The sequence below is a fragment of the Pteropus medius genome, unplaced genomic scaffold (genome assembly GCF_902729225.1).
Source record: "Pteropus medius unplaced genomic scaffold, Ma_sr-lr_union100, whole genome shotgun sequence".
In the NCBI taxonomy this organism is placed as follows: domain Eukaryota; kingdom Metazoa; phylum Chordata; class Mammalia; order Chiroptera; family Pteropodidae; genus Pteropus; species Pteropus medius.
This window is the reverse complement of record NW_024350319.1, coordinates 10,554,870-10,579,072: the sequence shown is the minus strand read 5'-3', so window position 1 is coordinate 10,579,072 and position 24,203 is coordinate 10,554,870. Positions and strand designations below refer to the sequence as shown.

The 24,203-nt window shown below is 32.5% G+C and overlaps 1 protein-coding gene and 2 pseudogenes across 2 annotated transcripts in view; 2 read left to right on the top strand and 1 right to left on the bottom strand.

Moving 5' to 3' along the window:
* Nucleotides 1–24,203, top strand: part of USP33 (ubiquitin specific peptidase 33) — a 44,225-nt gene that overhangs the window by 11,639 nt on the left and 8,383 nt on the right. Inside the window, exons 2-18 of one of the 2 annotated variants that reach the window (XM_039838627.1) lie at nt 3,012–3,143; nt 3,341–3,394; nt 3,798–3,860; nt 5,277–5,429; nt 7,863–7,965; nt 8,486–8,555; nt 10,656–10,769; nt 12,250–12,328; nt 13,540–13,948; nt 15,999–16,139; nt 17,374–17,489; nt 18,609–18,781; nt 18,879–18,973; nt 19,591–19,624; nt 22,056–22,101; nt 22,542–22,722; nt 23,508–23,634. In XM_039838627.1, coding sequence (XP_039694561.1) covers nt 3,012–3,143; nt 3,341–3,394; nt 3,798–3,860; nt 5,277–5,429; nt 7,863–7,965; nt 8,486–8,555; nt 10,656–10,769; nt 12,250–12,328; nt 13,540–13,948; nt 15,999–16,139; nt 17,374–17,489; nt 18,609–18,781; nt 18,879–18,973; nt 19,591–19,624; nt 22,056–22,101; nt 22,542–22,722; nt 23,508–23,634 — 2,090 coding nt within the window. The remainder of the gene's footprint in view (nt 1–3,011; nt 3,144–3,340; nt 3,395–3,797; nt 3,861–5,276; nt 5,430–7,862; nt 7,966–8,485; nt 8,556–10,655; nt 10,770–12,249; nt 12,329–13,539; nt 13,949–15,998; nt 16,140–17,373; nt 17,490–18,608; nt 18,782–18,878; nt 18,974–19,590; nt 19,625–22,055; nt 22,102–22,541; nt 22,723–23,507; nt 23,635–24,203) is intronic. The other variant, XM_039838628.1, reaches the window with a different exon arrangement.
* On the bottom strand, nt 4,651–4,769 carry LOC120583395 (uncharacterized; annotated as a pseudogene).
* Nucleotides 19,846–19,964, top strand: LOC120583516 (uncharacterized; annotated as a pseudogene).

Sequence of the window (24,203 nt, the reverse complement as noted above, 5' to 3'; positions counted from 1 at the left end):
GTGGACATGGCCCATTTAAGAGGCCTCTGTCGCTTTTGCAGCCCCTGTCTCACTCAGCCACTGGAGACCGGGTCGCCCTGCGTCCTTTCCTCATCCTACCTTCTGCCGTTGCCAGGTGTTTTCTTGGATTTCTCCTTATTTGTATGGCTTGTTCATCAAGATCCCAGGCAATATTTCCTTGCTGCTGTTCCTTGTTTCTGTCACAACTTTGATTTGGTCACCAGAGAGATGAACATAGCCTTTCTCATCTACGCCATTTTGGTTGCCCGTCTTAAGCAGCTTGTTTTTGATATGCCATGGTATAGTTTGTTTATATAGATTGCGCTTCAGGTTTGTTGTATTGCATCAATTTGTAGGTTTTTAGTTTTCACGAAATTTGGACTTTTCCACCCTGCTGAGTAATGCTCTTGTTTAATTTTCTCTGTCTTCGTGTTTCAATTTGAATAGTTTCTTTTGCTGTGTTTTCAAATTCATTATTTTTTTGCATTGTCTAATCTGATGGTAACCTCATCCACTGTATTTTTCACCTCAGACACTGTTTTTTTGAACATCTAGAAACTTGATTTAGGTCTTTTTTTCACTCTCCTTAGCATGTATATACTTTATTCTGTCATCTGTGTTATTTCTGGGTCTCTTTTTTTCCCTCTTCACTGTGAGTTAGATAGTTCCTTTTTTGTATGTCTTGAGGTTTTTTTTTTAAAGGTAGACCTTTCTGAGTACTCTATTTTATTCCTTTTATATTATGAAATCTTAAAACTCTGGCTGGTGGGAACACAAACAAACCTGTGTTGGCTTTGGAAATTGTTCTACCTACTCCTTTCCAGTAATTCTTTCTGCCACTTAGAGTAGATTAATCACATGCACGTGCTCATCAGTACTCAGCTAAAGATTTGCTGGTAGCCCTGTACAACATCTTGTGAATTCACTTGCTCTCTATTCAGTTCTTTCCTCTCTGTTACTTTGCTTTATGATTTCTAGCCCTTGATCTCCCTGAATTTTCAACTGTCTCTGCCTGTACTGTAGCCTATGAATTCTCTCCAGGCTGTAAGCTGGGGCAGTCGTCTTGTTTTCATCTTCTTGGAGATCTGTGTCCTGCACTGCCTGTTGTCCAATTCCTTGAAAACCATTGTTTTATATATCTTTTCTGGCTTTTTATTTATCGAGATGATAGGGTAAATATGGTCCCTGTTACTCCATCATGGCTGGCAGTGGAAGTAATTAGATAAGAGGGAAGAGATACCTAATCACAAAAGGAATTGAGAAGTGGCTTGGAAAGATTGCCAAAACCTCCCCTAAACATAAGAAATGGAAAATATTAAGTTATTTTAAGTTTAACTCAATGTTCTGAAAGTTTTGGAGCATGGCTTATTTAATATTAAGAAATAATGTAATGTTTAGAAATAATGATTATATACTGTTAACCCCAGAGTGATTCCTGTTGTATTTTGTAGGTAGCAGTATAATACTGTACTCATTATTTGATTCGATTTAATTAAACCTTTCCATTTAATGTTTTTACTAATGCGTTAATATTTCAGCACATTTACAATTGTTTCTTCTTTCCTAGTAAGTTTCTTAATTTTTTCCAAGTCTTCTGAAACCCCAAAGATGAACTAAGGGCACGAAAAGCTCTCTTATTAAGCATGTACAGCCCAAAGAAGACTGAATTAGACTTGAGACTTTTACTTGGAAATTATTCTGTATATCGGTTAGCTCTATAATTTGTAATATTTGCAGTGGCGATAGATAAAAGTTAGTGACATTATAGTATTTCTAGTCTTTTTTCTTATAAGTTACATTTATAACATTGTGATGTCTTGGAGGAAATTGAGTTTATTTGTATTGCAAAACACTTTGTCTTCTGTTTTTTAATGGAATTGAAGAAACTTCTAAAGAATATTGAGGAAATTATAATTGATTTGAGAAACTACCTCAGTCTTAAACTGGTGCTCTCATGGAGGAGGGGAGGTATCAGACCTTATTGGTCATATAAAAAAACTGTATAAAGGAATGATGCAGAATGCCTAATAAAATTTCGTGTGTATGTATATGTAGTACAGTGGGTATATAAACACGCACATGCGCACATACACGTATTAACTCATTTAATCCTTGTAAAACCCCATAAGTTAGATATACCATTCTGTTCTTACTGGTATCCTCAGGTTTATTTGACTTCAGAGACCTTGCTCTTACCCATAAGACATAGGTGGGTTCAATTTCTAGTTCTGCCAAATGTTAATGTGAACTCAGTCAAGTTTGCTTCTTTAGCCTTAGGTGCAAATGAAGATAATAACAGTACCTTCCTCAGAGTTATTGAAAGGAACCTATGATAGTGCTGTTCTCAACCTGAGTGATTTTGCCTCCTATAGGACATAATTTTACACTCTGTAGTGATATTGGTTTCAAAGCTCAGAGTGGTGGTGAGGGTGTTCTGACATCTAGTGGGTAAAAGCAAGACTGTTGCTAAACATCTTAAAATGAATGGGCTAGTCCCCCACAACAAAGAATTATCTGGCCTGAAGCGTCAGTGGTGCTAAAGCTGATAAATTCTGATATAAAGTGACTACCTTGGTAGGATATCAGTTTCATTTATATCATCAGTAAGGACTGCCGCTAGTGTGAAAGTGGAGGTTTCCATTTGAATTTTCTTTTTCAATTTCTATTCTAGACTGAGGGTTAATCTTTTTTTTTTTTAGGCATAAATATACTGAAATTGAATAACTTGAATTTTTTCTCTTTTATTTATCTCTAAAAAGTAAAATGAGAAAGGGTAAAAAGCAGTATAAGTAATGGAGAAACAAACTTACATTGATTTATAGGTGTTATGTTTAATAAAATACCTATTTCGTAGAGAAATTTTAAATGTTCAAGTAAACTTCAATTATGAAAGTAACCTGAGTATATTTGAAAATGTACTCTTTTTTAGGGCAACTTGTAAGCACATATGCTTCTTTTTTATCTTTTAATAGAATTTTAAAATTAACTTTTTGGTCATTTTTTTTCTATAGGTATTACCTCATTTGGAAAGCCTTGGGAAACAGGAAAAAATTTCTAACAAAATGTCAGCTTTTCGAAGTCATTGTCCACATTTGGATTCAGTTGGTGAAATAACGAAAGAAGATTTAATAGAAAAATCTCATGTAAGATAATAAGTTTGTTCCTTCTTTAAAAAATCATATTCATTTTTTCCCAAATATATATTTTTTTTAATAAATTACTACAATACTCTGTGTTCATGAGTTTCAGTTTTTTATATATATTATATCATTTGTGAATTGTATATATTTGGCCATGTCAGTATAATGATAATGTTGTCTATGTGATTCTTGTTTCATAGGGTACTTGTCAGGATTGTAAAGTCAGAGGACCAAATCTTTGGGCATGCTTGGAGGTATGTATTTGTTTTTTCTCAGATGTTTGATATTATAAAAATTTATATATGGAAAAGGATAACTAGAAGATATTTTGACACTTAAAAGATTTCATAAATGAACATCCTTGATGACAAAAATTAAACTTCAGACTTTGAGTTTTGACTTAACAGTGCTTTTGCAGAGTAAATCACTGAAATATTTTACATTTGCCTTTTATTAGAGGTGACATAATTTTTAGCTTAGAAATATATTGGTTTTATTCTTTTGTGCCTGGTACCTTTAAGTTAAGATAACTATGGAAAGTCATTTAATCATTAAGTTAAAAACATGATCAAAACTTAATTGCAAATGTAATTGCTGGTATTGTAAATTGACACATTATAAAATACCTTATTTTCCTTTTTGTATAATTATTTATAGAATAGATGTTCATATGTTGGCTGTGGTGAATCTCAAGTAGATCACAGCACCATACATTCTCAGGTATGTATATAGAAAATTCTCACAAGACATTTTTAAAGATAGCCTGAAGGAAAGGGAAAGCAAATGCAATATTATTAATTAAAGTTGTAATTTGAAATTTTGCCCTTTTTTTATATAAGATGAATTAAACCTTAGCTTATACTCTCTAAAAGGTAGTGAGGGGTATTGCTAAGAAGATCAATATTAGAATGAGGTGTAATTAAGAGTAATGTTTTAAGTATACTTTCTGATGTATGGAACTGATGGCTGGAATATTAGAATATGGGGCTGGAAGTCAAGAGTGGATGCCTTAGCTTATGACACTGCCTGGCTAACTTGCTTGGCTAACTTCAAGTTTTAACTTACATTACCTTTTCTTGTACAGCCTCATAATTGGAGTTCCTTTTCTACTTTACCCTAGTTGTTTGGTGCTTGTGTGAAATTCTGCCTTGTCTCTTTTAATGTTAGGTAGAGTTCCCATTCTAAACTGTTTCTTGAGAATGCACCATCTTTTTTTTCACATTGATATCTCTAGCATCAATTGTTGTTAACTAGGGTTCCTTAGGTTACTTAGTTAAACCTGAATACTCCAAGACTTTCAGGCATCATTGTACATAATTAATTTACTTCTCTTCCATGCATCTGTAATGTTAGTGCTATATACCATTCTTTGGAGAAACGAGAAATAGTTATTCATTTTATTTTATTTTATTTTATTTTTATTAGGCGAGACAACCCTTGGTTGACCTCACAGATTGCAAGGACCTTGTCAGCTTACAATCCTTTTATTTTATTTTTTTAAAATTTTTTACGCCTATAGCACCTGGTCTTCCTAGGTGGTCTCCCATCCAAGTACTAACCAGGCCTGACCCTGCTAAGCTTCCAAGAGCAGATGGGATCGGGCTTGTTCAGGGTAGCATGGCCATAGATGAGAAAATAGTTATTCAAATCATTTTCCATAGGGCATAATTCTTTTGCAGAAGAAATCCAGTTGAGAAAGTCTAGTTTTATTTAGCTAAGATCATATATTTACTATTGCTTGAGCTTTTTGTGCTTTGACTCATGTCATTTGTCTTCTTTTGCCATTTTGATCTCCTAGAATAGTTACTGTGTTACTTGTCAATTATTTTCTTGTATTGTGCTTATTTGCTGACTGCAAAGCAGTCTTATACTCTTGTGTTTTATTTTTATAATGAATAGTAGTGAAAATGACAATAGAATAACTCTAGAGTAGGCTTAGATATTGTTGCTATTCACTATACTTTAGCAGTTTATCAAAAGAATGTTTTTTGGTGTTCGAGTTTAACTTAATGCTTCTCTTCTGAGTATATTGTTATTTATCAAAGGGCCAATAGTTTTCCTTCTATGACCTTTTGAAATATTTTCAACTCTACCTAATTTTGGTTCCTCTTCTCTGTTCCCCGTGAAATTATACAGGAGACAAAGCATTACCTAACTGTGAACCTTACTACTCTTCGAGTGTGGTGTTATGCATGCAGCAAAGAAGTATTTTTGGATAGGAAATTAGGAACTCAGCCTTCATTGCCTCATGTAAAACCGCTTCACCAAACACCAGAAAACAGTGTCCAGGTAATAATCTAAATCCATTTAATTAAAATATAAAATATTTTCAGATAATAATTTCAGAATTTGTCACGTAGTTTAAATTTAAAAGAATCTTCCCAAACTTGTACTTAAAAGTATATTTGTACTTTAAAAAATGTGCCTCTTTTTCTCAGTTCAAACCTGAGGCTGGCCTTTATTCTTTTGTAGAATGATAGATTAGATAGAATGAAGATTGAAGCCCACCTGTCTGAAGATGAGAAGGCACCTGATGTGTTTTAAAAACTTAAAAAAACCTGATTTTAATAGTGTATCTTTTCCTAGCAAATCTGATTCTAAGAGAGGTGGTAGGCTTTCTTTGATAGGGAATAACAAATACTAATTCAGCTCCCTTTTCTTTATTTCCCTCCCCTCTCCACCCCATTTGTATTACTGTACACATTTATAATTTATTGAAAACTAGATAGTATATATGAAAGCTTAACATCAGTCTTTGGTTATAAAATATGTTTAGGCTTGCAAAGATCAATCCCTTAATGTTGAGAATTTTCTGGTCAAAAAAAAAATAGGAAAGGGGAAATGAAAACATTAGAATAGTTGGCTTCTAACTTACTCTAATCACATGATTTAATTAGCACATTAGTCAGTTTTTCCCTTATATGTGTTATAGAAATCACATTGTGTTTCTGTACTTACTGCCTTGACACCAACTCTCTTGAATTTTTCTGTTGTACCTCTGTGTTACATCCTGATAGTAGACATTTGTGCTAATAAATTTATTTGCCTCACACATTATATAACTTGAGGTGACTAGGTTTTAGACAAGGTGCTGGTTGCATTTCTGGTTTCACAGTTGAATGGTTGTAGTCAATAAATCACCACCATTACAATTTCTCTCATTGATACCTGTTTGTTATTCAGAAATGCTTGTCTTTTTTGAGTGCCCCGGTAGTTTGAAAATAAGTTTTTTGAACACTCTTACGTCATTAACAAAAATGTGATAACTAAAAGTTTACTCACACAATGAATTAATAACAGTTTATAAGGGCAATACTCAAAAGGTAGTTGAAAGAATAAATGTAGATAATTCATAAAGAAGTACAGATAAAAATGCATTGCAAAAATAATCATCACCGACGAAAGAAAATTAAGATAGCTATCTGTTCCTATTTCTGCCAGAACAGATTACAGACTCTTAGTGAATGTTGAATATTGTTGAATAAATATACTGAGACTTTTCTGAAGGTTTGTAAATAATTCTCTGGTGAGTTATAATACATAAAAAATATGAATTTAATTTCATATAACTTTCTGATCCATTGTTGAAGAAATTACTAGAAGAAAAAAGTTATTTGTACAGAGTTTTATAGAGGCATAAAATTTATAGGCTGTTTGAACCTAACTTCATCAGAGCATTAATTATAAAATAACCATATTGGAAACCATTTAGATATCATTAAGTCTTTACTTTTTAAAGTCTTTTCAAATAGAAATTTTTTCTAGAAGGTAAGATGTCGAATGGTTTTTTAAAAAGCCCTTGCACTTCTCTGTATTTAAATAAAACAAAGTGAGAATATGGGGACTACTTGAATGTTCAGTATGTACAGGAAGGTAAAGTAAATGCATAAAGCAGGTCTGTAAAGGCATATGCAGCATTATAGAGGTGGCTTAAGGCTGTAAGTTAGAGAACCACAAGCACATGCTAGTTTCATGTTGCTATTCATTTTCCTCCTCCAACTAAATGGGTTCCATAACTTTGATCTACTGTTATAACAGAACTTGCGAAATCTGATTTTTATGTGAGCTCTCACAAATTTTAAAATATTAACTCGGTTTTGCTTTTGTGTGTGTTTTGTTTTGTTTTGTTTTGTTTTTTTTTAACAGTGTGGGCTAGCATTTGACCAACAGGTAATCAGTAGCAACCTCTGAATTAAGTCAATTCTTGGGAATTAATATTGGAATATTTTATTACTATTTAAAACAAATGAGCTATTTCATATACATAAAGGGATGTGAAATAAGTATAGTAGCAAGCATCAGGAGAGATTGTAGAGGTCTACAGATAAGTTGGTATGTTATGATGGAAAAGCTTTAGTATTTTTTTCTCATAAAAAGATCTGGAAAGACAATTTAGGACATGTGCATTTAGGTCTTTTTAGCTGTAATGTGGTCTTACTGAATTGGAGTTAATTGTCTTTAAATTCAAAAAGTCACAAGTGGCTTTGTTATTCAAGTACATATGTTAATAGAGGTAGAATGACATGCTGTTACCTAGTGCTAGTCCTTATTACTTTAAAAATATAAATATAAATTTATTCTAATTGATAATACCTTGAATTCTTACTTAGAGTTCTAGTAAAATCTCTTAATTTTGAGAATATAAATGTATATGAGATAAAATTTAAAAATTTTTTTTTAACCAAGGCTTTGCTCAAGTCTGCTGTCTTTTCTGTTATCAAGGATTTTAAAATACCCAGTAACACAACATTAAAAACCCCTCTGGTTGCTGTATTTGATGACCTGGACATAGAAGTAGAAGAAGAAGATGAACTTAAGGCAAGAGGTAAAATAATTCTCCTGTATAACCCTCCTTTATATGGTACTGCCCATTTCTTTAGTAAATTATAATGTGAAAATTGTAATGTGAAAATTCTAGAGGCAAAGGAACTCGACTCATGGTAATTACCAAAAAAAAAAAGAAAAAGAAAGAAAAAGAAAAAAAGAATTCTGAAATTTGGCCTAGTGAAGTTGTATTTGCAAAAAGAGGAAACTGACAGCTTTGATGCTTGGTGTCTCTGGCATTACCTTATCAAAGACCACAGTTTTTAGTATAATTATCTGAATAAAGTCGGAATTTTAATTATCTAAGTGTATATTTAAATAAGTATTGGAAAATTAACATTTTGGTATAAGTCTGATTTCACCGAGATGTTCAAGTTATTTTTTATATTTCTATAATGTATTTTGTGTTTTCTAACATAGTTTGGGATCCATAATAACTATCATACATAGTTATATATTCAGTAAACACTTATAAAATTGCATTATCGAATGATGACATAACTTATACTTTGTCTTAATAGGTCTTACAGGTTTGAAAAATATTGGGAATACTTGTTATATGAATGCAGCTTTGCAGGCTCTTTCTAATTGGTAAGTAGATAAATTAATTTTGTTCTGTTTGTATAGCTTTTTAAAGTTACTCTTTGAGCAGAAAACCACGCTGCTATAGTCTCAAAAAAAAGCAGTGAGAGGAGAAAACAAATACATATTAATAATAATATCGAAAAGAGATAACAATTATGTTCAGTTCCCCTAGTCAACATGATTCCATAGATCCCTGGCTGCACTTCCTCCCTCGCTCCCCTCAATGCATAGGCACCTGCCTTTCTGAAGTGCTCCCATTTAGAAAATATGTGGATTAACTAAAACTAAATATGTAAATATTCCTGAAAAAGTTATTTCCTCTCTCCTGTTGAGTAACTTTAAAGGTAGCATAGGCAAGAATCTGGCTTGGGACCTAATCCATTGTTGTCTCAGTAGGGTTACTCTGTTTAATGCCAGTTGTTTCCTAAGACTGCTGGTCCTGGCTTAGACTCTAGGTACTTGTATGTCTTTGAGCTTGACATACATCTAGAAAATGAGCTTGAGTTCATTCCTCAAATCACTTTTAGTTCACAGATCGTATGAAAATATTTTATATTTTTCTGTAGGTGGAAAGTCTTTAATAAAGCATTCAGATTTCCTTTTTTTCTTAATCATAGTTCTATAATGTAGATAGGAGCAGGGTGGAATAGTCTGTGTATGTCTCCTAGGGCCATCTGGTCTAATGTGTAGTTTAAGTCCAATATTTCCTTATAGACTTTTCTGTTTGGATAATCTATCCATTATTGAAAATAGGATATTGAAGTCCTCTACTGTTACTGTATTAGTATCTATTTTTCTTTTCAGATGTCAATATTTGCTGTACATATTTAGGTGTTCCTATGTAGGGTACATAAATACTTACAAATGGAATCCTCTTGATGAATTGACCCCTTTATCATTATATAGTGACCTTCTTTATCTCCTTATGGGTTTTTTTACCCCCTTCTTTAATTCCTCCTCCCCTTCCACCCCTGACCTATGGATGTTGCCATTTCCCCTTAAGAATTGGATCTCTGAAGGCAGGGTGTCTTCCTCCCACACGCTCACTCACCCCGTGCACCTGGGAGACCTTGTGCACTCACATCCTGGCGTCCGTCCCCCACCCCGCCGTGGCCTGGCATCCCTGGTGCACTCAGGGGCTCTGGCACACCTGGGGTATGGTCCATGGCTTCACCTGGGGCACGAACCCAGGACCTTCTGTGTGTAAAGCAGACGTGCTTATCACTACACTACAGAGCCACCCTTCATTATGGCTTTTGAGTTAAAGTCTCTTTTGTTAATATAAATATAGCTACCTATGTTCTCTTTTGGTTTATACTTGCGTGAAATATCTTTTTAGGGTAGTCAGTTTATTTCAGGCCAGGATTTGGTCCTTTGCCCAGTCAATTTCCTATAAGAGAATAGATTCATGAAGGTTCACTGAAGTTAATCAAGCTCATAAAAGATTATGTTGCTTTATAAGTTGCTAACTCAAGCCACTGGATAGATAACAGTACCACTTACTGGGATGTAAATGCTTGGAGGAAGATCAGATTCACTTGAATTTAAATTTTGAACATGTTAAATTTGAGATGCCCAAGACAGCCATCAGTTTGGGCATTTGATATAAATCTGTGGTTTAGATGAGATATTTGACTATCCTTGACATATTTGTGAAAATTTAAGATCACCCAGGGAGAAGAGTAAGTAGGGAAGAGGAAAAGTCATAAGATCAAGTCCCGAAGAACTCTAATATTTAGGTATTTGTTAAGAGTAGAAAGAACAATAAGGAGGGACAAAGTTGTCAGAGTTAAAGTAGAAAAGAAACAGGGTTGTTCAAGAATGGGGGGTTCCAAAAAGAATGAGGGGATAAGTCAACTGTGACAAATGTATTAAGAGAGAAATAAAAGGTATTAACTGAATCTGGTATCACTGAGGATAATTTGGCAGAGTCATTTCTGGTATGAATGGGTTGAGCAAGAATGTGAAGAAATGAATGTGAAACTATAAAAGAGCAAAGAGATAATAGATACAGGACTCTATGTACTGTCAATTCATGGAATGACTAGAAGGCAATTAATATTAAGCCTGATTCTGCTCTAACATTTTTCTTTCTTTTTCGATTAGCCCACCTTTGACACAGTTTTTTCTTGATTGTGGAGGACTAGTTCGAACAGATAAGAAACCAGCTATTTGTAAAAGTTATCTCAAACTGATGACAGAACTGTGGCATAAAAGCAGGTATGTACTTAATATATTTGTTTTCATTATTATGTTTTTAAATGAATATCATAAATATTAAAAGGATGCATTTATAGAGCTGACAAAAGTAGAAACAGATTTGTGACAGGTTCACTTTTGGGCATGTTATGCTTGAAACTGAACATCCAAATGAAGCATCTAGACTGGAGATAGAATGTTGAACTGCCGAAGCTCCTGTTAGTGAAACTTTTGAATTTTAATGCAAGAGCAGGCATTCTCATAGTGCTAAAATCAGACTATAGATGCCTGTTATGAATTTCTTTTTTTCTGCTTATGTGCTCTAAAGTGAAGAGTATAATTGTTTGCTATAATTTACTAATTTTGTTTTACAACGATTCAGAAAATTGTTTTTACCATTAGTCCTTTTTAATGATTCCTAAGAACTGCCCACCTTTGCCCGTAAGAAAACAATCACCAAAGCTATCTTTATTTAATTTTTTTTAAACTTTGCTTTCATGTAAGGCTTTGAGATCTTGATTTCTAATGTAAAAATTTAAATGGTTTTTCAAGTTTTAACATTCTTATATTCATAAGTACCTCAGTTTTCTTTGCAATATTTGACTCCCTACTAAGGATATTTCTTTTTTTTTTAATTAAAATTTTTGGGGTGACATTGGTTAACAAAACAAATAGATTTCAAGTGTATAATTCAGTAATATATAATATGTATATTGCATTGTGTTTACCATCCAAAGTTAACTTTCTTCTGTCACCAAATATTTGACCTCCTTTACCTCTATCTACTTCCCCTGCCCCAGGTATTTCCAGAATTAAACAAAAATTTATTGCTACTATCATTATGCTAGGAAAAAAGGATGGTTTTAATCAGTTTTTTTGGGATGTGAAAGTAAACGTCTTTTACATCTCTAAAATTAAAGAGCCCAAATTGGCCATTTTCACATCTCTATTGGGCAGTATCCAGTGTGCCACAGGCTCTTAAGTTTCTTCACAGCTGGAACTAGCCTTTAATTGCTATATTTAAGCTTCTTTGTCCTGAGACTAGACTTTAAACTTAACATTTCTGGAAGTTTACCAAACTTCAGAAGTGTTATAGTACAGAATTTTAAGTAGTTAAATCTCATACATTTGGTTTACTTTTCATTGTTGTTTTCATGGGTATTTGATGGCTGTTTTTAAAATTTTATTTAGATAGTGTACTAGGTACACTTATCCAAGGAATTTTAAGTAATTAAAATTTTATTTTACATAATTAGAAGTATTTTTGAAAAATCATAGTAGAGCATGATTCATTTCATTAGGGACGAGAGCAATAATATATAACTTAAATATTAGTAATAAACTTTTCTGACAAGCCTGCAAAACATAATACTGGGCTGTTTTGAATGAGTTTTTGAAACACAAACACTTTTCAGTTTAACACCTTGAATTCTTAATTGCTAATTTCTAAAACAAAAACTAAAAATCACAAATTTCTCATTAAAAATATTTTGTTCCTCAGGCCAGGGTCTGTTGTGCCTACTAGTCTGTTTCAAGGAATTAAAACTGTCAATCCAACATTTCGGGGCTATTCTCAGCAGGTAAGTCTTCATTGCTTTTTATACGTAATATTAATCTTTAATAAATTTGCAAAATGCCATTATGCATTGTTATTATGGAGTCATTTGTATTTGTTCCATTATAATTTGTTTTATTTGTCAATTTATTTTATTATTTCTCACTCCTCGTGTCTTTATTTACCAAGAATAATAACCATTTATCTTATCTTTTGCTTACTTTTTTTCCACCTTTATCTTAAATTTATATTTTTCTAGAAATTTTTTATTTGGGGGTGAGTAAATATGTCAATATATTTCTCCTAGTGCTTTTAGCTTAGAAAAGTTCCTCTTCCAGAGATAAATTTTCACTTGTATTTTCTGTATTTTATGCTTTCATTTTTAAAAAATTTAATAGTTCAATACATGTTATTTATTTCATATTACAGTATAATCCTAATTCTTTTATTCACAAACAGCTAACAAATTGTACCAAATTACAAATTTAAGACTTTTCTTATCTGATTAAAAAAATCTTTCTTATTAAATTTTGTGCTTACATTAAATTAATACAGTATAAAATAGGATCTGTTTCTGACCTTTCTAATCCATTTCATTGACCTGTATTTTTTTGTATTAGTACCCATGGCAGTTTTCAATTATTGTGTCTTTAAATAATATCTTTTAATATTAATACCTGGCCCTCACATATTTTTCTTTTTCAAAACAATACCTATTTTCTGTTAATTTTTTTTTGGTACAAATTCTGGACCACCAGAAACTGATTTAGTAGATGTGAGTTGGGGCCTACAAATTTGTATTTTCAATAAGCATTTCTGGTTGATCAAAAAGTCCTCTTTGAGATATAGTACAAGATTGGATAAAGCTTTAATTTTAAGCCCAACTTAAAAAATATATTTGAATTTAGGATATCTCTCAGAATCCTAATTGTCACATGAGATAAATCCATGTTTTCTTTATATCTCACTCCTCCACTTTTTAAAAAGAGCAGCACAACTAAAAGCTGACCTCAAATTCATTTTTAGATTTTTACTTCTGTTTTATTTACATAACTCCTTAGAACTTAGTGCTTCCCATTGCTCCAGTGCCTATGTTCTACAAAGATGTATTTCCTTAGTATGATGCTGCACATTTAGAAATCACTTGATAACAACATTTTGTATATTTTTCCTTTAGTTTCTACATATACACATATTTTTAATGAAATGTTAATATCTGTGTTGCTTATATATTAGGATGCTCAAGAATTCCTTCGATGTTTAATGGATCTGCTTCATGAAGAACTGAAAGAGCAGGTCATGGAAATAGAAGATCCTCAAACCATAATGACTGAGGAGACCATGGAAGAAGACAAGAGCCAGTCAGATGTAGATTTTCAGTCCTGTGAATCTTGTAGCAGCAGTGATAAAGCTGAAAATGACAATGGCTCTAGAGGCTTTTCTGAAGATAATAATGAAACAACAATGTTAATTCAGGATGATGAGAACAATTCAGAAATGTCAAAAGATTGGCAAAAAGAGAAGATCTGCAATAAGATTAATAAAGTAAATTCTGAAGGAGAATTAGATAGAGACTCCGTGTCTGAAACAGTTGACTTAAACAATCAGGAAACTGTCAAAGTGCAAATACACAGCAGAGCTTCAGGTGACAGTTTTAATAATTTGAAAATGATAGTGTTTCATTGGTAGACAGTGGGTATAAGACATAATTTGTAATTTTACCAATTTTAGATTTTTTGAGAGAAAATGAGCATGGCATATGACTAAAAACATTTTTAATTTACATATTAATGTTCACAGTTTATATATAGCATAATAAAAATGAAATAGATTGATAGCTTTAGCTTAATATTTTATGAGAAGTATCTGACATAGTTCAGCCATACTAATTTGAAGAAAGGAGGTATTAAATAGTTTTGCTTGGGCTTTCTAACTAGTATAATTTAGCAATATTTGCATGTGAATGTTAATGTCATTTTAAGCAGATTCTGTTGAGATCCTGGGCAAAAGCAAAATAATCAGTTGCAGTTTATAACCTTATACACTGTTAGATTTAGATTGCTGTCATTGGAGTCACATCAGCTACAAAATATGTGGTATGTGTTTTGCCAGAGCAGTTTAATTAAGCGAACTATGCTATGATATATTCAGATACTAGTTAGTGTTACTTTAAAAAAGAGCAAGTGGCCGAATAAAAGATGTCGAACTGGATTGCTTTGCATTTTACGTTTATTTCTTCAAGAGTTAACTTATCTTGGCTTAATGTGATATTTAGTTCTCCAAAGCACATAAAATTAAACCATCAGAGGTTCAGATTTTCTGATCTTAAAATAAGTGGCAGATAAGTAATATGAAAAGTTAATTATTTTCTGTTAAAAAGATAATTCAATTCTCTTAAATTGTTGAAGAGTAAGAATTATTAAACTATTTATTTAGATATTTGAATGAACTTAAAATCCATTCTTGAGGAAAAGGATGTTTTCTTAACCAGAGAAATACTTGTGGTTCACCTGTCTATAGTGCATAAATGTCTTAAGTCAGGAAAATTCATTAGGTTTCTTAATTATACTGCCCTTATGTTTAGAAGTTTAGATGTGTTTAGAAGTTGTTTAGTCAATAAATATATGAAATGTCAGTGAAAGACTTAGCTTAGACTGCTATCCAGTCCTTCCTTGTCGAAAGCCTGGTTAAGGAACATTTGAGATTCATTGTTCTTTGTTGTTCTTGTTCTTTATTGCTCCATAGCCCGCTTATTCTTACACATAGTAACTAATCAGTGATCTAGATCAGGGATGTGAGCTACAGTTTTTTAAAGACCTGATAAAAAATGTGACAAAGACCATATACAGTACACAAACCTAAAATATTTACTCTCTGATCATTTACAGGAAACATTTGCCAATCCCTGACCTAGATCATATTAACATTATTCCCTTCAGAAAGGCCTAGAGTAAGTCTCCTCCCTTCTCTCCCCCTAATATTATACAGTCTGCTTTCCAGTTATGGCGGAGATAATGAGAAATGCCCATGTGAAAGTAATGTCACTTATTTTCATTATTTGGGAAAATCCCTGAAGTCATTCTGTTTCAGGGTCTGTTATGAATAATTCTCTTTTCTTTAATCAGAAACTTATTGAGCACAATCCCTGGCATGCATTTTTTGTACTGGGAATCCAACAGCAAACAATCAAGATAGTACTCACAGAAGTTATATTTTCTCGATTCCTAATTTAATTCTAAAATTAATTTCCTGATAAAGAGGTCTGTTTTATTATAGTAAGAATAAGATAACATGATTATTTTATACCTAAATTTCTTAGATTTTGATTACTATGTTAGTTTGGGAAGATAATCTCATTTTCTCCCACATTATTTTAAAAGCTTTTAAAAACTCCTAAATATCTTTTTAAAAAAATACTTAGGACAAATACAGTCTTCTTTGGTTTTATATATCCATTTCTTACTTCCTTAATTGTCTGCAGCAGTAATGTGTTATAAACATTAATTGGATTCCTGGGGGAAAATCAGTTATTTCACTTAGAAAGCACTTTGGCTATCAAGTATTTCACCAGACATTTATTAATGTGAATTGTGTTCAAAATCTCAAGTGAAGAATCCTTTAGAATAATTAGCATTATTTGACAGGTGGAATAATTTTACTATTTATGGTAATAATACAAATTTTAAATATTACAGAATATATTACTGATGTCCATTTGAATGATCTAACTACGCCACAGATCCTTCCATCAAATGAAGGTGTTAATCCACGTTTATCAGCAAGCCCTCCTAAATCAGGCAATTTGTGGCCGGGATTGGCACCCACACAAAAAAAAGGTATATGTTTCAATTACTCAGGTTCCTTTGCTTTTATAATTTGAAGTGTTAATTATGAAATATTATTCAGTCCTTGAAAATTGACAGCATAATTTTATACAAACGATTTAAAATTTTTTTCTGTGTGTGGCACAAGTTGAATTATGTACAATAGAATTCTCTCGGTGTAGAGTTCTAACACATGTATAGATTCTTATTACCACACCACCACCACAAATAGAATATAAAATAGTTCCAACATCCTAAAGAATTCCTTCATACTACTTTGTGATCAGATTATCTCCCTAGCCCTGTTGATCTTTTCGCTGTTCTTATTGTTTTGCCTTTTCCAGAATGTCGTATAAATGGAATCATACAGTATGTAGTCTTTTAAAACAGGCATCCTTCACTTATGCATTTGAGATAAGTCATGTTGTCGAATGTCTGAATAGTTCCTTTTTATTACTGAGTAGTGTTTCATTGTATGACTACACTACTGTTAATTCATTCACTCATTGAAGGATATTTGAATTGTTTCCAGATTTTGGCAATTGTGAATAATGCTGCTATAAACATTTGTTTACAGGTTTTTTTTTATGAACATAAGTTTTCACTTGTCTAGAGTGAACACCCAGAAGTGGGGTTATTGAGTTTTATGTAAGTTTTATGTTTAATATCGTATGGAATTGTTTTCCAGAGTGGCTGTATCATTTTGCATTCCTACCAACTATGTATGAGAGTTCCAATATTAAAAAATGTAAAACTATTAAACTCTTGGAAGAAAACATAGGAGAAAGTCTTTATGACCTTGTGTTAGACAAATAATTCCTTAAAGACATCAAAGACATCAAAAACTTGATCCATAAAAGAAAATAATTTAAAATTTTCTTGGCAAAAGACACTATTAAGAGAATGAAAAGATGGGTAGAAAATATTTGCAAATCACACGGCTGACAAAAGCACTTATATCTAGAATATATAAAGAACTCTCAACATTTAGAATCATTCAGATATAGCCTTCAGAATCAAAAACACAAAAGCAAAACTATTCCAATTGAAGTAAGTTTGGGAGATTGAACTCCTCTTGTTTCATCTTGGTTTCTTTTTTTTTTTCTTTTTAAGCAGTGCTCTTGAATGGTATTTTGACAGATTTCTTCAGCATAGTAAATTTTACTGCTAAAGATGCCAGAGAAAAATGCTACAGGAACTGCTTTGATTTTTTAAAAAATTTTCTACACTTGTTTCTCCATTCTAGCTCAATCTTCATTATCCCCAAAGAGAAAAAAACAGCATAAGAAATACCGAAGTGTTATTTCAGACATATTTGATGGAACAATCATTAGTTCAGTGCAGTGTCTAACTTGTGACAGGGTGAGTATGAAGGAATTATAATACACAGGAAATTTGTCAAATGCTCTTTAAAAAAAATCCTGACAAAATGTTATGAAAAGTTTAACTCCTTTCTGTGGATGATTATACATGTATTTCATGTGTTAACATCAGTATAAATTGACTGTAGGAGTAGAATTTGTTTTTGGAAGTAATACAAACAACTTCTTAAAGGATCAGTTTTGACCCATCATTGGACAGGCATGTATTGGCAGGCAGAATTAACTCCATTCCTTAATCTCTGGTCAAATCTAAAGGTGATATGTTGCTCAGCAACAAGAATTAGTAACATACATATTCTCCTAAGGCTGATGAAATTAGTATTCTGGGAAACTTGGTATTCACAGACACTAGGGTGTGAATGTATCTTCTACATTTGGTTGTATGGCTTGTAAATATATTCCCATGTTAAGATTGGAACTCAAATAATAAAAGTAGTGTCAGATTCATTCTCAAGGGCATACATTAAAATGATCATGACTTCTTTAATGATATCCCTAAATCCCTGAGTTTCTTTGAGCTTAAGAGCGGTTTTACTTCAGTGCAGTAATGAATATAATTAAGGAACATGACATCTCTCAAAAAAAACCCAAGTGTAAGTTTTCAACGTGTTAAAATCTTAAACCTAAAGTCTTTCAATAGGGTCATTTTAATGTGTGCTAATTTGGAACCAGATATTTAAATGATATCCTGAAATCTTTTCAGCTATTTAAAAATTTCATGCTAGGTTTTACAGCTTTTTGAAAAAACAATATTTAAAAATTATTACAGGAGTCTTACCCAAAAATAAATGCAGTAGTGTTTAAGATTTTGGATCTCAAGCTACAGTGGCTGGTTGTGAGGTATAGCTCTATGCCACAGTGTCCTCAGCTAATAGGGTGTTTGAAGTTATCTCATAAGGTTTATGTGAAGATTAAATTTAGAACAGCACCTGGTACAAAGCAAGTGTTTTTGTTGCTGCTGTTATAAACCAGTTTGACTTTTTGTTCTTTTCTTTTTTTGCTTATTATAACTTGCTTTGATCTTTGCAGTCAAAATCTGTCCTCATAAATGTTTGTGCTGGATTATTTTCATCCCATTTTTAAAACAAAATAATTTTAGGTGTCTGTAACCCTCGAGACCTTTCAAGATCTGTCCTTGCCAATTCCTGGCAAGGAAGACCTTGCTAAGCTGCATTCATCGAGTCATCCAACTTCCATAGTCAAAGCAGGATCGTGTGGCGAAGCATATGCTCCACAAGGGTGGATAGCTTTTTTCATGGAATATGTGAAGAGGTATGTATGTATTTTTTAAAATTAATTCATTGTTAAAACTGCTGTTTCTGCTATACTGGCAGAACACTTCCTTTTTTTTCTATCAATAATGTTTCAGGTTTGTTGTCTCATGTGTCCCTAGCTGGTTTTGGGGTCCAGTAGTAACCTTGCAAGATTGTCTTGCTGCCTTCTTCGCTAGAGATGAACTGAAAGGTAAGAAATATAAAACTGTTTTCGTCTGTGGCTAAATTGTTGTGAGTGATCTAAAATACTAGTAGGACTAAGTATAAAATGTACTTAAATAGTACTTGACTATATTGCCACAGTATCTACTGTGGCAATATAAATATAAAAACCATAAGTCATATACCGAAATAATTTATACAACTTCTTATAGTACAAGATGGTATGATATGTGAGGTATCTTAAAACTGCTCTGGGAGTCAAAGAAGGGAAAAGTTAACCAATATAGAAGACTTAAATATCTGGACTAGTCTGTAAATTCTTTCATAATATTTAAGATCCTTCAGTATTTTTGTATTTCTAGCACATTGCTTGGACATAAGACAGGCACCAGTAAATTTTGTTGAGTGAATAATGGAAAAGATGTTATTTAAGGTAAGCTTTCAAGGTTGAAAAGAGAGGGAGGTGAAGAGTGCTTTAGGCAAGATAAACATTATGAACTGACTCTTGAGCAGAGACTAAGAAATGTGAGTCTTGTGTTTCTGTGGTGCACGGTAAGCATGTGGCAGACTCGAGGAATTGCAGAACCAAAAGAAAATACCTTGGTTTTAATTTGAGAGGAATGACCAAATCTGTTCTGTTTTCAGGTGACAATATGTACAGTTGTGAAAAATGCAAAAAGTAAGTGTCATTGATAATGCTTTTAATTGCATATTTTTTATTTTAAATGGTATTTTTCTTGGTTCTTTGAATTGGGCATGTGGAGTTAAAATTTCACTTTACTTAGAAAAGTAAAGGCTAGTAAATTTTGTCCTAGTAAAAATAAAGAGGCTGGTTGTTTTATAAAACAAATTTGAGGTAAAAATTTAACATTTAATAGGCTTATCTAAAATGTGAAAGTAGTCTACGGCCATGCCACCCTGATCAAGCCCGATCTTGTCTGATATAGGAAGCTAAGCAGGGTTGAGCCTGGTTAGTACTTGGATGGGAGACCACCTAGGAAGACCAGGTGCTATGGGTGTAAAAAATAAAAAAATAAGGGATTGTAAGCTGACAAGGTCCTTGCAATCTGTGAGGTAAACCAAGGATTGCCTTGCCTAAAAAATGAATGAATGAATGAATGAATGAACAAACAAATTTTAAAAATGTGAAAGTATATTTTGAGATATAAAGTATGTAATTTTGGAGAAAACATTTTCCAAATACATAATAAAAGACATACTATGATATAGAACATACATTTTCATTACATAGGTTATGTTTTGTCGTCATAAATAAGGTGATAGTCTTTTCTGGATTACCATGGTAACAGGCTAGAGTCAGGAAGTAAAAGTGGCTGTAAAGGTACTTAGTTTCAAATCTGTGTAAAATTTAGAAAGGTTATACCAACTTTTATGTTACCTCCTATAAGATGGCAGAATAGAAAGACAGTTAAGAAAAATATGATTTTGTTTCTTTATATCTACTACTAGTTGCCTTTTTCTATGTTGTAATAAATTCAGGCTTTTAAGGCTTCTTGATGGTGAGTTAGAAAAGTAAGTGGTGAATTGAAGGAAAAAATGTTTGAGGTAGAGTGTATTGGAAAAAAAATTTTGAATCTCTATAATAGAAAAATAATGGCCTCCTAATAAGATCTAGAATCTTCATAATACAAACTTCTGTCTGTTGGCAGTAACCCCAGGGAAATGTTGATCTGCAGCTCTTGGTCCTCTTCAGGACAAAAATAAATGGTATATTTGATCAATAAGGATGAAAAGCTGCCTTGTACTTTCTAGGAAAAAAATACACCTCTAGAGAATTGGAAAAGTATTACGAGTTTGTCCTTAAATCTTTAGCTGATAGCTGAAGAGGGTGTTGGCCTGGCCTGGAGTAGTCCTTCTTGAGAAGCACTACTGACTAGGAAAAAGATAATAGTGAAGATGGAAAAGAACCTGGTATCTACCGCCAAATTCAAAGTAGAGCTCTGTCAAGTGTATATTAATGTTGATTATTAATAATAATCAGCCTTTATCTTATTTCTACATTTAAGAATAAAGGTTATAATTGTGACAACATGGATAGATCTTGAGAGTATCATGCTAAGAGAAATGAGTCAGATGGAAAAGGACAAGAACCATATGATTTCACTGATATGTGAGATATTTATAAAACAGAAAGCAACAAATGAACAAAACCCAACAAACTCATAGACACAAACAATATGGTGGTTATCAGAGGGGAACTGGGGTTGGGGGAGGATGAAGAGGGTAAAGGGGATCAAATATATGGTGATGGAAGGAGACCAGACTTTGGGTGGTGACCAAAAAATGCAATATACAGATGATGTAGTATAGAATCGTACACTTGAAACTTGTGTAATTATTAATCAGTGTTACCTCAATAAATTTAATTTAAAAATAAATGAATAAAGGTTATAATAGACCTAACCAACCAATTCTGTGAATTTGGGATTTTATTTTACCCAGTTTTACTTGATATCTGGATGGTAATAAAGGCATAGCCAGGCCATAGATATTAGAATTTGTTTAAAAAAATTAATTTTTTTCCAATTACAGTTGACAGTCAATATTATATTAGTTTCAGGTATATGTATAGAGGTTAGACATTTATATAACTTACGAAGTGATCACCCCTATAAGTCTAGTACCCATCTGATACCATACATAGTTATACAATATTATTGACTATATTCTCTATGCTACACTTTACATCCCTGTGACTATTTTATAACTGCCAATCCTTTCACCTTTTTCACCCAGCCCCTTAACTGCCCCCACCCCTAATCTTGCAGCCATCAGTTTGTTCCCTGTATGAGTTTCTCTTTTGATTGCTTATTAAAAAATTAATTTTCATCAAAGAATTAAACAACTTCCTACAATTTTATTACTGATATCTTAAAAATTTTTTTTGCAATCAGGGACTCCAATGTTTTATTAGTATGTATTTTTAAATGCGTAGCACATAATTCAGTATTGAGCATTTTTAGTCTGATACTTTTGTCTTTTCATTTTTTAAAAAATTTTGCTGAATATTTGAAAATACTAATAAAGCTTTTGTTGATTCATATGGGAAATGGGTTTATTTAAATTGGTTTTCTCTTTTCCCTCCTTAGGTTGAGGAATGGAGTAAAGTTTTGTAAAGTACAAAAGTTTCCTGAGGTATGAGCTTTATTATAATTCACTTTATTTTATCTGGTAGGGACATAAAGCATTAGTAATAAATTCTTTAGCATGGTTGAAGAATAGAGTGGTTCTGTTGACCAGTTGCTATATATACCCTATTAGGATTATTTGTTTTTAAAAAACTGAGTTACATACCAAGTAAGTGCCCTTACTAGTGAAAATTTGTTGAACACAGCTTAATCAGACATTGTAGGACCTTGGAGGTATAAAGCATAAAATTAGAAAAGCCTGTAGCTGTAAGCTCAGTAAATATCATATTTCACCATTTCCATATTTTGACATCTCTGCAATCAGGTTATCATAATTGCACGATAATGTTTAACCTTGACACTTAATTCAAAATGTATATTTAGTAGACTCCTTTATCTAGCATATAAAGCAATAGAATCTTAAACAATCATGCCTTTCTCTTTTAGATTTTATGCATCCACCTTAAAAGATTCAGACATGAACTGATGTTTTCCACCAAAATCAGTACTCATGTTTCATTTCCGCTGGAAGGCCTGGATCTTCAGCCATTTCTTGCTAAAGATAGTCCAGCTCAGATTGTTACCTATGATCTTCTGTCAGTCATTTGTCATCATGGAACTGCAAGTAGTAAGTATATAAGTTTGACATATGTTCTTAGATTAAAAAAAAAGAGTAAACATTTGAATTGATCTTTTAAGTAAGACCTGATTAAACAAAAGAAAAAATTATAAAAATAGATTTTTATTATTTTTATTTTGATTATTAAAAAGTATCAGAAAATTTTAGAAAATTGAATAATTTTACTCTGAAGTTTGAAATACTGGAAATTCTGTATAAAATTAAACAGTAAGGACTTTAATATGATCATTTTTACACTGGGTTTTTTTTTTTAAATTAAGTTTATTGGGGTGACATTGGTTAATACAATCATAATTTTCAGGTGTACATTATTATTTGACATCTGTATATTCTACTGTATGTTCACCACCCAAAGTCCAGTTTCCTTCAGCTACCATATAGTTGATCCCCTTTACCCATTTCACCCTCCCTCTACCCCCTATATTTGACCCTCTTTACCCCGTCTACCTCCCCCCTCCTCCACCCCACTAGTAATCATTACTCTGTAGTCCTCTGGTAACCACTAGTCTATAGTCTATGTCCATGAGTCTCTTTTTGTACTGCCCATTTTTGCTTTTAGGTTTATATCCCACATATAAGTGATATCGTGTATTTTTAAAATTATATTTTCTCAGGTGGTCGTGGTGGTGAAGATACATAATGGAGCAAAATACTAACATAGCTCTTGCTATATCTCAGTCTCCAAGAACTGGAGATACAAAAGTAGTTTATCTTCCATTCTTATATTAATTTGTATTACTGAAATGATTTAAATATTTTCCTCTTAAATTCAGGTGGACACTATATTGCCTACTGCCGAAACAATTTAAATAATCATTGGTATGAATTTGATGACCAAAGTGTCACTGAAGTTTCAGAATCTACTGTACAAAATGCAGAAGCTTATGTTCTTTTCTACAGGTAAAGAAGTAACTCATAGATAGGCTATTTTAACAAATATGAAAGAGCAACTCATTTTGGGGTTATCAGTGACTTCTAAGATTTTCAAAATGAATTTCAGAGTAAATATTAGAAATTGTGTAACTCGTTTCATTATGTGAGTAAAATAAAGTGAAAGGTTGCATTCAGAATGATCCTTTAAGAAAACGTTAAATCATTTTGTTGAAGGGCAAAGGAATATAGTTGTCCCTTGAACAACATGGTTTTGAACTTCATGGGTACACTTTTACAGGAATTGTTTTCTGTAAATAACCTGTACAGTTTTTGATCTGTGGTTGGAAGTCTGAGGATGAGGAGGGCTGACTGTATGCATTGATCTACACCATTTTATATAGTGAACTTGAGTGTGGATTTTAGTGTCCACAGGGAGGACTGAACCATTCCCCTGTGGATACCAAGGGACAACTAAGTTTTTGGGGAGTCAAAAGTTATATGCAGATTTCCGAATGTGTGGGGTGGGGGGTGTCAGGCACCCCAGTCTCTTGCGTTGTTTAAGGATCAACTATTTTGTTTTAGAAAGATTGGTTTTA